The sequence below is a fragment of the Seriola lalandi genome, unplaced genomic scaffold (genome assembly GCF_002814215.2).
Source record: "Seriola lalandi dorsalis isolate HSWRI2012SDOR001 ecotype SW California unplaced genomic scaffold, Sedor1 jcf7180002054966, whole genome shotgun sequence".
Taxonomy (NCBI): domain Eukaryota; kingdom Metazoa; phylum Chordata; class Actinopteri; order Carangiformes; family Carangidae; genus Seriola; species Seriola lalandi.
In genome coordinates, this window is record NW_019525517.1 from 1,853,832 (window position 1) to 1,867,901 (window position 14,070).

General features: G+C 42.1%; 2 protein-coding genes and 1 long non-coding RNA gene across 10 annotated transcripts in view; 1 reads left to right on the top strand and 2 right to left on the bottom strand.

The window, feature by feature from the left end:
* Positions 1-1,990, bottom strand: part of LOC111646198 (nuclear receptor subfamily 0 group B member 1-like) — a 2,850-nt gene extending 860 nt beyond the window's left edge. Inside the window, exon 1 of the mRNA XM_023395638.2 lies at positions 1,406-1,990. Coding sequence (XP_023251406.1) covers positions 1,406-1,946 — 541 coding nt within the window. The 5' untranslated portion in view covers positions 1,947-1,990. The remainder of the gene's footprint in view (positions 1-1,405) is intronic.
* Positions 1-14,070, top strand: part of LOC111646199 (uncharacterized) — a 22,162-nt gene that overhangs the window by 5,158 nt on the left and 2,934 nt on the right. The gene's annotated exons all lie outside the window — the stretch shown is intronic.
* LOC111646195 (peripheral plasma membrane protein CASK-like) overlaps positions 6,550-14,070 on the bottom strand; it is a 38,333-nt gene continuing 30,812 nt past the window's right edge. For 4 of the 6 annotated variants that reach the window (XM_023395628.2, XM_023395635.2, XM_023395630.2 and 1 more), the window contains 7 exons: positions 13,535-13,731; positions 13,273-13,388; positions 11,917-11,997; positions 10,302-10,382; positions 9,806-10,008; positions 9,389-9,472; positions 6,550-8,363 (listed from right to left, as the gene is read on the bottom strand). In XM_023395628.2, coding sequence (XP_023251396.1) covers positions 8,187-8,363; positions 9,389-9,472; positions 9,806-10,008; positions 10,302-10,382; positions 11,917-11,997; positions 13,273-13,388; positions 13,535-13,731 — 939 coding nt within the window. In that variant the 3' untranslated portion in view covers positions 6,550-8,186. The remainder of the gene's footprint in view (positions 8,364-9,388; positions 9,473-9,805; positions 10,009-10,301; positions 10,383-11,916; positions 11,998-13,272; positions 13,389-13,534; positions 13,732-14,070) is intronic. The other 2 variants (XM_023395634.2, XM_087170884.1) reach the window with 1 other exon arrangement.

Here is a 14,070-nt window from a genome sequence, read left to right on the forward strand (position 1 = left end):
TCTTTGTGTGTCCTTTTTTGGACGCGAGGAACCCCAGAGGGTACAAAATGTGTTACCAGTGTATAATAGACCTGTAACAGTAACTGACATTAGATTTTAAAAATATGTAAAAAAAAGACACTTTCTTGCAGAAATCCATACCTTCAGCTGTAACACAGCCAAAATGATCAGCAAATCAAAAAAGAAAAGTAAAGAAAGGACAGAGGGACCCCTGAGTCCTCTGAGAATAAATCCCATGACGTTTTTTGACATTTTTATGCTCTACTAGAATATGACTTTTTTTGTCATTTTTATGCCTTAGTATACTATGATGTTTTTTGAAATTTTATGCCATACTATACTATGATGTTTTTTGCCATTTTTATGCTCTACTATAATATGACTTTTTTTGGCATTTGTTTGCCTTACTATACTGTGACGTTTTGTGCCATTTTTATGCCTTATTATACTGTGACGTTTTTTGCCATTTTTATGCCTTATTATACTATGACGTTTTTTGCCATTTTTATGCCATACAATACTATGACGTTTTTTGACATTTTTATGCTCTACTATAATATGACTTTTTTTGGCATTTGTTTGCTTACTATAATATGACTTTTATGCCATTTGTATGCCTTATTATACTGTGACGTTTTGTGCCTGACTATACTATGATGTTTTTTGCCATTTTTATGCCTTATTATACTATGACGTTTTATGAAATGCTATGACGTTTTTTGGCATTTTTATGCTCTACTAGAATATGACGTTTTTTGACATTTTTATGCTCTACTATAATATGACTTTTTTTGGCATTTGTTTGCCTTACTATACTGTGACGTTTTGTGCCTGACTATACTATGACTTTTATACTATGACGTTTTATGCCGTTTTTATGCCGTGTTATACTATGACGTTATTTTGTGACTTTTGTGCCTGACTATACTATGACGTTTTTTGCCATTTTTATGCCTTATTATACTATGACGTTTTTTGACATTTTTATGCTCTACTATAATATGACTTTTTTTGGCATTTTCTTGCCTTACTATACTGTGACGTTTTGTGCCTGACTATACTATGACGTTTTTTGCCATTTTTATGCCTTATTATACTCCTCTCAGCTATTCTAGGTGTAGAGGAGTGCCTCGGAGCTGAGCACCCGTGGCACTAATAATACACCGCGCAGAAGACCAGAATACTCTGATAACAGATGCGATAAATAAGAAATCCAGGTGGGCAGTGTGGCTTTTAAAAAGGAACACTAAAGTAAAGCGTCATATTACAGTGAAACTGAAGCCGCGCACATACAGGAAAAACTAATGCAGTAAGTCAAGAGTCAGACTGTGTTTAACTTGAGAATGAGAAGCTTTTAACTGCGTCGTGTGTCCAACACTAACAGCTAAGTATATGAGTCTCTTACCCGGGGTGAAGAGTATGGCTCCCTTCAGAAACGCGTACTCTTTAACGCTGATTCCCAGTCCTCTGCACTTGACCAGAAACATTTTGATCCCCTCCACGTCACCCACGGGCACCCCGGGGTCCTGAATCTCGGTCTGAGTGCTCTGCTGTCGCTCTTTGCTGTGCGTTAAAATCCTGTGTAACAGACTGGGCTGCTGCGTCTCCACCGTGTCAAAGTCCACGGAGTCCTGCACCATGCCCAAAACCAGCAGCGGCGCCCAGCTTTTACGCACGAGCCGCAGCTGGTCCTCCGCGGGCAAATCCTGAAAACACGGAACATTTTTCACAAACCTGAAAGTTTTCACGAGCACCTCGGAGGCCGCTCTGAAAACTAACTGCGGGGCCCGGATGGCCACCAGCCTCCTGTTGGACGCGCAGGCACAAAGCTGAGCAGCAGCGGTGCGGGGCTGTGTTCGCTGACACGGAGAGCCTCTGTTCAGGATGCTGTAGAGGATGCTGCTCTGCGCCGCGCGCTCACCCTCTCTACACCGACAACACGACATGACGCCACGCACTGCCGCCCCAGTGATTCTGAGCCTGTTTTCCAGATTATCATCTTTTTTTATAGACTAGACTTGGGGCACCGACCCTCCCCAAATACACTATAAAACACGTCCGGTCAGTATTTTCACAATAAAAGCATAACAACTCCGGGGCATGCAGTGTAATATTCCAACAGTAGGCCTCACTCACACATCATTTGTCTTATTACAAAATTGGGCTTTAAATCTCCTTGTTATATTTTTAGAATATTTTTCATATTTTATTGTAATTTTTTTCGATTGATGCTTCCTGATGTGCAGTGCTTTGCTTTATCTTGTACTTACTGCGTTTATTGTCAGTCACCAAAACCCCAAAGCAAATTCCTCATATGTGGAAACCTTACTTGGCAATAATCCTTACTCTGATTGTAAATATGACATAGCCAATATATGGATGCATTTCAACTTTTACATGCAGAAATTATGGTGTTGTGTAAATACGTAAGGGTGGTTACAGTGTGTATTATGGTTCACCTGACAGTAAATTATATGTCAAATGGATATTATTATTTGGATTGTTGCAAAAGTAGTTATTTCATTATCACGTACAGCATTCTAAATATTACTGTTAATGTGTAACGTTGAAGTTAGTTATTCCAGTCCCCTCGTCCCACGGTAATTCAAAGTATTTAATTTCAGTTAACAATAAATTTAGTGATTTTCAATTAAGTATTTTGATATGTGGAAAATATAAATGAAGTCTCATTTTTAAAAGCAAGAGCAGCCAACGTCCAATCTGTCGTCGTCTGTCTGTAGCTGGCTTGATCCACCCTGGGGCCCTGATCAGGTCTTGATGTGGTGGCCTTTACCTTGCTGTGTGTGTGTGTGTGTGTGTGTGTATCTGTGTCTGTATGAACATCAGTCATCTATGTGTTATATACAGGAACAGCATGTGCCTATTTGTAATGACCCATAATACTCAGCACACAGGGAGGAGCTTAGGTTGAAAATAAGTTGGAAAAGGGGGAAAATCCCCTCTGCTCAGTCTCACAGGCCTAATTTGAGGTGTTTTGAATCAGAGTGGTGCCCTGTCAGACGGGGAGTGCTGTTTGTCTATGCAAAGCAAAGTCTTGCAGATTGGTTTCAGAGGGCAGGATAGACCCCTGTTAATGTGAGATGCATTTTATAAAATCGGTACAAACACGGCAACATTAACAACCTCCTCTACAGAGACTTTGTACAGGCAGACTTCAGACTTTATCTGGTTTGTAGTTATTCAGATATGTCTGTCTGTCTCTGAACTGCTTGCTCTAAAACCCCGATCTACATAATAATGATTTCTGTCTTGATGGTGTTCAGTCTATAGGAATATTAACTAATCAAGTAGGAAACAAAATCTCATCTGTGGAGTTTTTTTTTATAAACCAATCAAACCTGAGTAAGAAATAACTCTTGAACATCTTGAAAACAAAAATTACCACATGAAACTTTGAAGCATGATTTTTTTTTTAATGTTTTAAAGTGTGGTTTATTGCCTGCAGCAGGTGTTTTGCACATAATAGCTGTCTTTGATGATGGTAAAGCTGCTTCAATTCAGGTCTGCAACTTGAATAACTTATTAAATTGCTTTCAGATTTAGTTGGGTTTGCGTGACCCAGTGAACACATTTTTGACAGAGGCTTGTAGCCATTAGTGTTTAATTGCAATTCTTCAGTTTAGTTTCTTCAGGTTTAAAGGAGCAGAGTGGAAAAGGCATAAAAGAAAGGCCGCCTTCGGAGACAAGTTATCCGACAAGGCCAGATGTTTCTCCTTGTAAGAGAATCTGTTTCTATAGTAACAAATACAGCAGAAAATATGCGTCTCTTTTTAAAGAAACACGTGAAGATTATACAAAGATCATTTCGGGACATAAGTGCAATGAATAACATTCAGACTTCTGAAGGACGTAGATGCTTTTCATCAAAGTTTTTGCCATTATCCTCTGCTGTATTTGTCAGTGTCTCTGAAGGGCTTCGTTCGTCGTCAGGGCTTTTCGCACCTTTTCACGTGGAACTTAAAGAAGCTCCAGTGGAGAGAAAAGCCTGGAGTGAAAACACAGAAACTTCTCCTTTTTGTTTCAGTTTTGTCTTTATAGGCAGTTTATGAGGACGCCTTCAGTTGAAATGGAGAGAGAGAGAGAGAGAGAGAGAGAGAGAGAGAGAGAGAGAGAGAGAGAGAGAGAGAGCACAATGTGGCATTTTGAGACATCAGTGTCTGACAGACGAGACTCTTCTGCAGTGTTGATTTGTGTTAGCTTGTTTTTAAATTCAAAGCTCAGTGTCAAGGACATAAAAGGTCTGTTGAAAAGCTTGTTTGGGACCAATTTATATTTATCTCCGTTCTATTGCAGAATCTTTCTGAACCTGCAGCTGCAACCCATGTAAAAGTACATTATACCGCGTTTCAACTGTTCTGTATTCTTTTTAGATCAGATTTACCATTTCGCCCTCAGCCAGAAGCCCAGTACTTTACAAAAATCAATCTCAAAATCACAGAAATTCTGTGTGACGTGTTGGCAAGGTAGTGAAAATAAAACCTCTGACAAACAACCGACAGATTCCAGCTTCTATTTACACCAGGTATTATAACCAAGACAAGCATCGGCTGACCTCTCATCGTGTCACAGGATTTTCTGCTTCCTCAGCTCAAAACAACCAATTCATAAGCGAAGCCCCCGAGATGAGCCGGCAAACTCCCCGCTCTTTTTGGCGCCAAGTTACTCCATCAGGCCCGTCCGTCTCCCGAGGTAAAACGTGACCTATCAGCTCTCTGCGTCTCGCGAGACTGATGGGATCGACCTCGGACACGAGGACAGCAGGCCGACGCAGTCAGGGGAAGACCTATTATCTCCAGAAACGTCAGCTCTTCGGGAATCCGGAAAAATAGGCCATTTTAAATAGATCACTGTGTTTTTTCTTTAAAAAGTGATGGTGTCAATCCAAGGGTCAAAATTTTCTCAAGGTTTCAAGTCAAACGTATTAACCCTCAGTTTAAACAAAAAGAAACACCGATATTCTAACTACACATTAATGTTGAATAAAGCAAAAAGTGTGCAATAAATCTTTCCTTTGTAATATTCAGTTTTTATTCAGGGAGTTGCGAGTTCAACTGTGTGATCAATTTAGAGGATGCATTGCGTGCTGCCATTGAGCTGTATTGCATCGTACAATCAGTTAGTGTTTTTATGCCTCGGCAGTATGAACTATGTTTGCGAATTGCTGTCCCGTTCTTGTGAATGCAATGTTTCAGTGATGCCTTGAGGGAATTCGTCCCTATTTTGCACATCAAGTTGGACAAAAAGATGAAGTGTGTATTTCAGTGACCTCACAAAATACGTGTCGTATCCAAAAGGTCAAAGGACGCATCGCTTAGTTCTGCAAAAACACTTCTGGCCATCATTCAACCCTGTAACTCAGGAACAGAGGAAGAGGTTTTGACCATATTTCCTGCAACTTGACGAGTGCGAGGCAACGATTGTAGTTGTAATTTGGCTGAACTGAACCTTTAATGTTTTATTAATTTCCTTTACAGCAGCTAGTAGGGTCTTGGAGTAGTCGAGTTGTTTTCGCTTCACTGATCGTCATGTCCTGTTTGAACTAGAGACCAAAACACCTCACGTCTTGCAGGTTCCGCTTGATGCGCTGCTTTGATATTGGGTATTCTGGGTATTGGTGTGGAGTCTGGTGTTCTTCACGTTTTTGCCTTTAGGGCAACCAGAGTGTGTTTTTAAAAACAATTTGTAGTCCTCGTCTGACATTTGTGAGGTTTTTTGAAAGGTCGCTCAACATTTATTCCAAGACCTTTGACTTCTTAGTGCTGTTTAAAGATTAATTTGGCGTACGCCAGTAGTGGTTAACTTTGGAAATCAACTGAAGCATACAATTTCTAGTTATGACGAAGACTACTGTAGTTTTTGCTGGCGCAAGTGAGAGTGGAATCAATTTTAAGGGCCAAACAACTGAATCGCCTAGCCACACAATCATGCAACCTTTTTAACGAAGTCGCGTATGTGCAAATACTTATCAGTAATCAATCCGAAGGGCAAATCGGCAGCACGGGCCTCGGATTCGACAAGTTAACCCTGAACAGATCCTGCCGAGGCTTTTCAATCCTCTTTTAATGACCAGACACTCATCTCTCCTTGAACACTGTGAAAGAAATGGGTTTTTTAGGTTTTCCCGCGTTACTTGACCGGGGCCCGGCAGCTGTCGGAACGAGCTTTATTCGCGCAAGAGGATATCAATGAGTTTTCAAAGAATGGGCCGGTGTAGAAAGTGGAATTATGAAAACAGTAAACAATGCGATTCTGTGTTATTTATGAGGAGAATGCGATTTTGTATAGACCTTCATTATGCTTTCCTTGAGGGCATGACATTGAACAGGGTGTAGATTTACATAGCTGCGTCTGCGGAGCGTCTCATTAAAAAGGGATCATTGAGAAATCCGACTCGTTACAATGTCCAGAAACTGTTTGTTTTGCAAACAGTACTTTCAAAAACATGTCTGCGGTGTATTAAAACCCCCTGTTGTAAAAAGTCATTACAGCCACACTCACACGTCTCACATCAAAAGGAAGACAAGGCAGTTTACTTTAAACACGTAAAAGGAAATATATTTTTTTTTGAAAAATGAAATAACAAAAAAAGAACGACATTTCATACAGAAGAGCTGCTTTTGTCATTTGCAGAGGTAATTTACACAGGACTTGAAATGAAAACACTTTACTTGAAGCGGCACAACGGCGACAGCAGCACACGGTTTAAAGTTTTTTGTTTTGTTTTTTTTTGTTTTTTTTTAAATTCTTTTTCTTCTTCTTTTCGAGCCTTCAACCGTCACGCCGCTTCCAGTAAAGCGCAAAGAGGTTATGTCACATACCGAGCTTCTTTTCAGGGTTAATATACACTGGCTCTTGGTAGTTCACTCATGACGTACGCACCATTGAAACATTTACACACAAAATTTAGTTATTTTCTCTCCCTCAAAACAAGAATACTCCTTATATTTTTTAAAGACAACAGTTAACAATTCCAAAACGGTGGCTCTAGGATTGGATTCGTCCCACCTACAAGAAGGCCCTCCCCTTCCCCACACACACACACACTCCTATGAACATTTTAGTTTTAACAAGAGAGGCTCGTCGAGTGTGAGGCCAGAAGAAATCTGTTGTCGTGGCAGTAACCAGGGGCGTGCATAGGTGTTACCGGCTTCCTCCCGAGGCTCTGATAAGGCAGTTTGTTTTTCTTCTTTCTTGTTAGTCTTTTTTTTTTTTTGTATTCCAGTTCGGGAGCCATTTTTTTCACCGGCGTCGGTGCTTTTTTGCAGCCAATCGTGGCCAAATTCCAAATCTATCAGCCGCCTGCTTAGTGTGTGAGGAGGGAGAGGGGTTAAGACGGCCACAGAGAGTAGGCGGGACGAAATGAAAACTGCAGGGTGACGAAACGCGGTACACGTCTTCTTCATTGTCCGTTTTGTGCAAACCGAGATGTAAACAAAGATCGTCGGGTTAGGGAAGCGGGGAACAACAGGCACAGAGGGCCGGTGAAATAAATAAAAGGGCTGGGGGAGTTAGCGCGTGGGGGGGGGGGGGGGGGAGAGAAACTGCCAAGTTTCCTGTGCTTTTTGCTTCACTCAAACTTGCATTTGGAGCTGAGGGAGTTACTTGTTGCCACTATAGCAGCTTCTAATGTGCTTCAGAGTTCGGCTCGTTTGTCACAGTGGCCGAGGAAATCCGGGTGGGGGGGGATCGGAGAGGAGGACACAGAGTACCACGAGAAGTGCCTTAAAAGGTCAACACACACACACACACACAGGCACCCACATAAGACTGCTTTACGGTCATGCTCGCTATCGCCTCCGATATTAACACCCATCCGTTGATTACAAAAGAAAAGTACAAAATATCTACTGCGCTGCCCCTCCGCTCCCCACCCTTTGACTACATGAGGACAGAACCTTATTCACTTAGTTTTTTTCATTTATATATATATATGTATATATGTACACGACAATACGCCTTTTAGGCTGTTGAGAAAAAGGGGCCGGGGTGGGACGAAGTCTCTGCGGCGAGGCGTCAGAGTTATCAGTTTCTTCATTTTCCCTATTTTTCAACAACAGTTTATCTACAGAAATGTACGATTGCGATGAGAGAGACGTGACCGGAGGGGATTCCGCTGAAGTTTAGCATCCGGGTGGGATCGGAGACGGGTCGTCGGAGGCCGTGCGTCAGTAGACCCAGGAGACGGGGACCCACTGAGAAGCGGTGGACACCAGGTCCACGGCTTCCTCCAGCAGGCGGATGGTGTCGTCGATTTCGTTGTTGATGACGGTCTGGTCAAAGTAGTGAGCGTAGGTCCTCTGCAGCATCTCGGATTCCTTCTGAAGCCGCTGAAGAGAGTCGTCCTGAGGAGGGTGATTGAGAAAAGAGAGAGAGAGTTCAGCGAGTGGCATTTTAGTCAGCTTTAGCTAACTGAAACCGATTTCATAGATTGGCCTTACTACTACTACTACTATTACTACTTTGTCATTTTGAGGTTTGAAACAATTTCGAGTGACAAGTTAGTTAACATTAGCTCAAGTAGTTACAGTGCAGGTTTGTCACGTAATTACGTGTAGCTGTAATGTAACAAATAATATCAATTCTACCGGCACTACTTTGACCAGACCGTCAAGAATAAGTGAACTGAAGTGTTTTCAGAAAAGTAGTTTTTCTTGTTTAATACTATGTAGACAGTCAATGCAGAGTTTAAGTTTATTCAATGTAAATTTCAAAGGTGCAGAATAGACATTTTCCCTAAACTGTCTGGTATGGATGAAGGAGAGGAAAAGGGAAAAAGAGGGGTAGGGTCAGGCCAAAGGAGACAATGTTGCACCGCTGAGAAAGCACAAAATGGATAGGATTACTAGTGGGATTAGAGGAAATAAAGAGAGACAAGAGTGGACAAAGCTAGACGACGACAACAATAACTCCTACTACCACTGATACTACTTGTACCATGCAAATACAGGCCAGACATGCCTCTCTACAATCTCTTCCAAACACAAGCTGAACTCTTTGGTCAGTACTTACAGGAAGTTTCCTGCACCACTTTGGAACCTCGAGTGCAAATGAAAACAGGCATGCCAAAGAAAGTACAAATACACTTAAAGCAAACAGGGCACGTGCAGGGAGAGAAACAGTGAGCAAAGCAAAAAGGGTGACAAACACAAATGAAGGTGGCTTTCACTCTGGCCTATTCCTTTCAGTCTTTGTTACAGTGCAAGTTTGGAAAATTTTATTGAACATTGAGGTGAAGTGCCTCTGAATTCAGACTGAAACGCCAGTGTGACTGCGCCTTAAGTGTAGCCCGAATGAGACTTAGTAAGTAGTATCGTGCAAATAAAGTAAACTTGAACATCAGCGGGAGACGAAGCTTTAACAACTGTACCTCAGTCATGCCGGGGGTGATGGTGGGAGCAGCGATGAAGACGACGTAGGGAGCAAACTCGGCTGTCCTGAGTATCTTTAGTGCCTGAGTGAGTGAGAGAGAGAGAGAGAGAGAGAGAGAGAGAGAGGTGGGGGTTTGATGTTAATGTTATCATTTTTCCACCAAAAGTACTTCAGTTAGTGATTGTGAAATTGATTTTATTTCCAAGAAATAAGAAATGCTCCCTATTTGACCGTTTACTATTCTGGCTTTATATGCCAAACATCCCTGTGTGTTATCCTTGCGCTGCTGCCGTGGCCTTTCCGATGACATGATGGTGTCGAATTCAGACATCAGTGGCATTTGTGATGAGGATCAAACTAGTCAGAAGAAGCGACTGTTGCTTTATTAAGAACTGTCAATCAAGTCTTCTGTTACCTGCGGTTCCACATCCAGGATAGAGATCATGCCCTGTGTGTGGATCTGCCTGATAGTCTCCAGCCTGGTTCCATACATAGCATCCTCGTGGCTGCCGTACTCCAGGTAGTCGTTGTTGCTGATGTCCTGCATCATCTGTTCGTGAGACACGAAGTAGTAGTTCTTTCCGTTCTCCTCGTCCTTCTTAGGAGGACGGGTCGTGTCTGAGCAGGGACAAAGATGGATGGACACTTAGGAAAATCATAGAAAATAAAAGACTGCAAAGGTGGAACAAAGGGTTAAACATGTTGCATCTATAATAGATATTTGAAATCTAGCTTCTTTATTAATTATGACATAATCCAGCAGGTGGAAGTTTATTAAAGACAGAGCAGCACAGACATGTTGCTTATGTTTTCTGTCTGAAAACCGCAGGAGCTTCAAACTGCTCGAGCAGATGATGTGTGAGCGTGTACATACGATGCGTTGCAATGTTAGAGTGTGAGCGTCTCCTTACGAGGGATGGGGTAGGCGAACCGGTCAGGATGTTTGGTAATGAGCGTGTTCTTGATGTGCCTCCTACCAACTCCGTGTGCACCTGAATGAAAACAGATTAAAGACACTTTGTGGGTGAATACAGTAATAGAAACAGTGGCGTTTTTCAACTGCCGCTAAAGTAGCTCACGGCTGTTCTTCTGATGCTCAATAACGTCTGTCAAATGAATAGGTAAATGATTGTAGCAGTCTTTAAGCAAGAGGTCTGTATCAGCCCCCCTTCTGTAATATAATTGAACCCCTTTTAACTGCTGCAAAGCCACGCCCAGGTGATGCATTTGTCAGTCAGCAGCCAACACCTCGCACTTGACCTTTGTGTAGTGTGCAAAGCAATAATGTTATTGCGGATAAACACCCTGAATCCAGATTGCCCATGGCCACATGTAAGCAGAAATCGTATATGAAACCGAAGTTGATGTTTCAGCACTTTTCTATGAATAGTGGGGTATTTAGTTTTTGGTTTATGTGTGATCTGTGAACAAGTAGGCACTTTTTTCAATAAACTGGGAAGCTTTTCAGTAATATATTTGTTATAATTTCATATCTCTTGTACATTGTCAATTAGATTTGGATTAGGTTAGCTTTCTCCCTGGGGTGGTTTTGTTGTAGTTTGCAAAGCAGCTTCCCTGACGCTGCCCATTTGATTTAAAGTGGCTCCCTCTCTCTATCCTGCTGATAATGCTGTACTTTGCGTTGGAGGCTCCTCAGCAGTGAGGTGGAGTTAGACTTGTATTACTGCTCTGTGCGAGTTAATTTATTTACACTCCTGTCAAACTCGATGCCATTGATGCGGGATTAAGTGGTTGATAGTGGAGCTGTCCACTTAGGTGACAGACACTGGTGTGAGGCCAAGTCATTCAATATGTGGCGAGTACATGTCGGCTACAGCTTAGTAGTTGGATGATCTAAGATGCGGTGGATTCTGTCTCACCAGCTTAGATCCTGCGTTAGCTGTGCGGTAGCTTCCTTAGTGGAAACAATAGCAAGCGGTGCACTGATATCTAAAAGTATATTGGTTTCTGCGAGGGGAGTGTTTGAGTGTTCAATCTTCTGGGCAAAAATGTCGTCTGCTGGTAGGATGGAATAGTCTGTGTTTCTTGTGCTGTCAAATCTTAACTTATTACATGACTCTGCATTAGGGGATTTAACTCTGTAGCCTTGATGTTGTATGTTACTACAAATGGACTCCTAACTATTTGCAGTCCTTGGGTGTTGTAAGAATGCATTCAATTGACATGTTTCAGCAGTGTCATTTAGTTGTTACATGTGATGTTCATGTTGATTGTCCAGGAAAAAAATTAAAATGTCTGCACTGAATTGTCATAAAAGTCAAACATGGAGATGCACACAGTATCCTCAAGGTAGTAGAAGTAAACAATTGTAATGTTTTGTGTCTTTATGGAACATGTCCATTAAACATTCAGGGTGGTGGTGGAAAAAGGAAGCGAACCCTTGGATTTAATAATGACCTCCAACCAGTACTCCCCCTTGAGATACATACAAACAAACAAACAAACAAACAAACAAACAAACAAACAAACAAACAAACAAACACTGTTTTCATTGTGTTTATTTACCAAGCAGAACCAGTGTTTTCCTCTTGAACGATGGCACCTTGACCACTTCCTCGTATGTGACCAGGTCTAGTTGGTCGAACACTGCGGGACAGAGGAGATGCATGTTAGGTTTGCGCAGTATTAGCTGTAGCTGATTTTGTCAAGTGCAGGGTTTAGATGGAATTGATAGGGACAGTACAAAGTGAGCAAATGTGTGTTATGGAAAAATAATTTGACTACACATTTTAGTTAGGTGTATGTCATGTTTTTGTTGAAAGTGTTTTACAGAATGGTGGATTCAACTGTGGGGTTGTATACTAAGATGTTTTTGGGGCTGTGGATACAAATCCAAAAGGGTGGACAAATAAGTGTAACAGAAAATAATTCAATGGCATGGAAAATCAACAGTGAAATGACTTGAGTGGAATCACAGTCTCTGTAAAACAGTTTGGACAAAAAGTCAACGTCATAATGTGATTTTATGTCGGGGCTGTTGTGTTAGACTGTCTCAGTTTGGGTACATGGCAGGTGTCAAGGAGATGTACAGTAATTGTGATGTATTGTCTCTGTGGCTTAAATGGAGCGGGGGGGGCTCCTTGGTCAGATTTGTATTCAGAATGTAAAAAAGCAAATGAATTGAAAGATTCCATAATGTACACAGATGGTGGGTTCTAAGGTGCACTAAGCAGATCTGACAAAGGTCAAATGCTTTGGGCCGGTGTTAGATAGAAGCTGAACAATTGTATCAAATAGAATTTCACAGCTAATGAGAGCAGAGCAGCTCACAACAACCCTAACAAAGCAGCTGTCTTTCAAAAGTCAGGGGGACATTAGGAAGAGGACAGAGTGTGAAATCAGAGAGAGGAGGAAGAATAAGAATAACACAGAAGCTGGATGCCAGCTGTGTGGAGTTACTTACATGCAGCCATGTCATTGGGTAAGAGACAGCATGAAATATGGACAGAGGGTGGGAGCGGAAGGGTTAATTAAAAAGACAGTATAGGAAGACAACTTGACCAAAAAAGAAAAACACCGTAACAAAAGTTTTCAACATGGAAAGCTGTTATAGGCAACACTTTGTTAGTCACCAAAAAGGAGGCGAGATTGAGACAGTGGTAGGAAAAGGCTGTTGTAGGGAAAAGGCTACAGGCATGCGACAGTTAGACATACTGGGCGTTACAAAAGGTCAGATTGTTTACGGGTGTAAATGTAGTCCAAATACTGTGTGACAAATTCAATGTGGTATTTGTACATTTTGACATACCCGGCAAGTATACAAGTGTCAAAGTGGGGAAATCTAAATTCAGAGTCAATGTCTTGATGTTCAGTGCTTGGCTATGAAAAAAAAACCCCTGTAGCTGGCGGGTTGCTCCGTACCTGCATTGTGCTTAGCCAGGTATTTGTCTTTATACTGTTTCTTCTTCTTGCCAAACCAGGTACAACTGGCCTGCTGTTCCTGTTTGGTCTTCTCCATTGCTATACATGCCACACGCCTGAAAAGAACAAGGGTAGAGTGAGGGTGAGTGTGTGTTTATACATTTGAATGTAATTTAGGTTTTACGGCAGGACTGTGTTGGTTGTAGTTTATTAAATGTAAATCTGAGAGTGTACAGGTGAAAAGTTTAGCTTTCACACTCACCACTCCTGTAGCTCGGGTGAAGGGATGAGGCCTGCTGTGCCGTTCTTGGTGTTCTCCAGTTTTCCCTGCCACCAGTTGTGGTCATCCTTGGAGATTATCTGAATGATATCGCCCACCCGGAAGCGAACGCCCGCCTCCTTACAGGGGATGAGGTCGTCTTTGGCTGGGTCGTATTCGAACTGGGCACGTACATAAATCTGAAAGGGTGAGAGACAAAAGGTTTGTTTGCTTGTGGCAGTGGTGACGATGGTGCGGGACAGGATGCCGGTCGCTGGATTGCGGTAAAGTCGGATAGGCGGCGCCGATAAATGGACAGCAAAGGGGAAAATCAAGAGTGTATAAGCTGAAGTGGGAAAGGGAACAGACTGACTGAAATGAGGGCGACAAATATGATCAAACAAAGCGCTCCCGTCTGCATTGTCCATTTTTTGAAAAGCTTACGGGCATACATCCACACTGAATCTTTGGTGCACCAGACATGAAGACTAAGCCTAGCACACAATTTAGACACCACTATGAGGGGAGGGGAGGGGGGG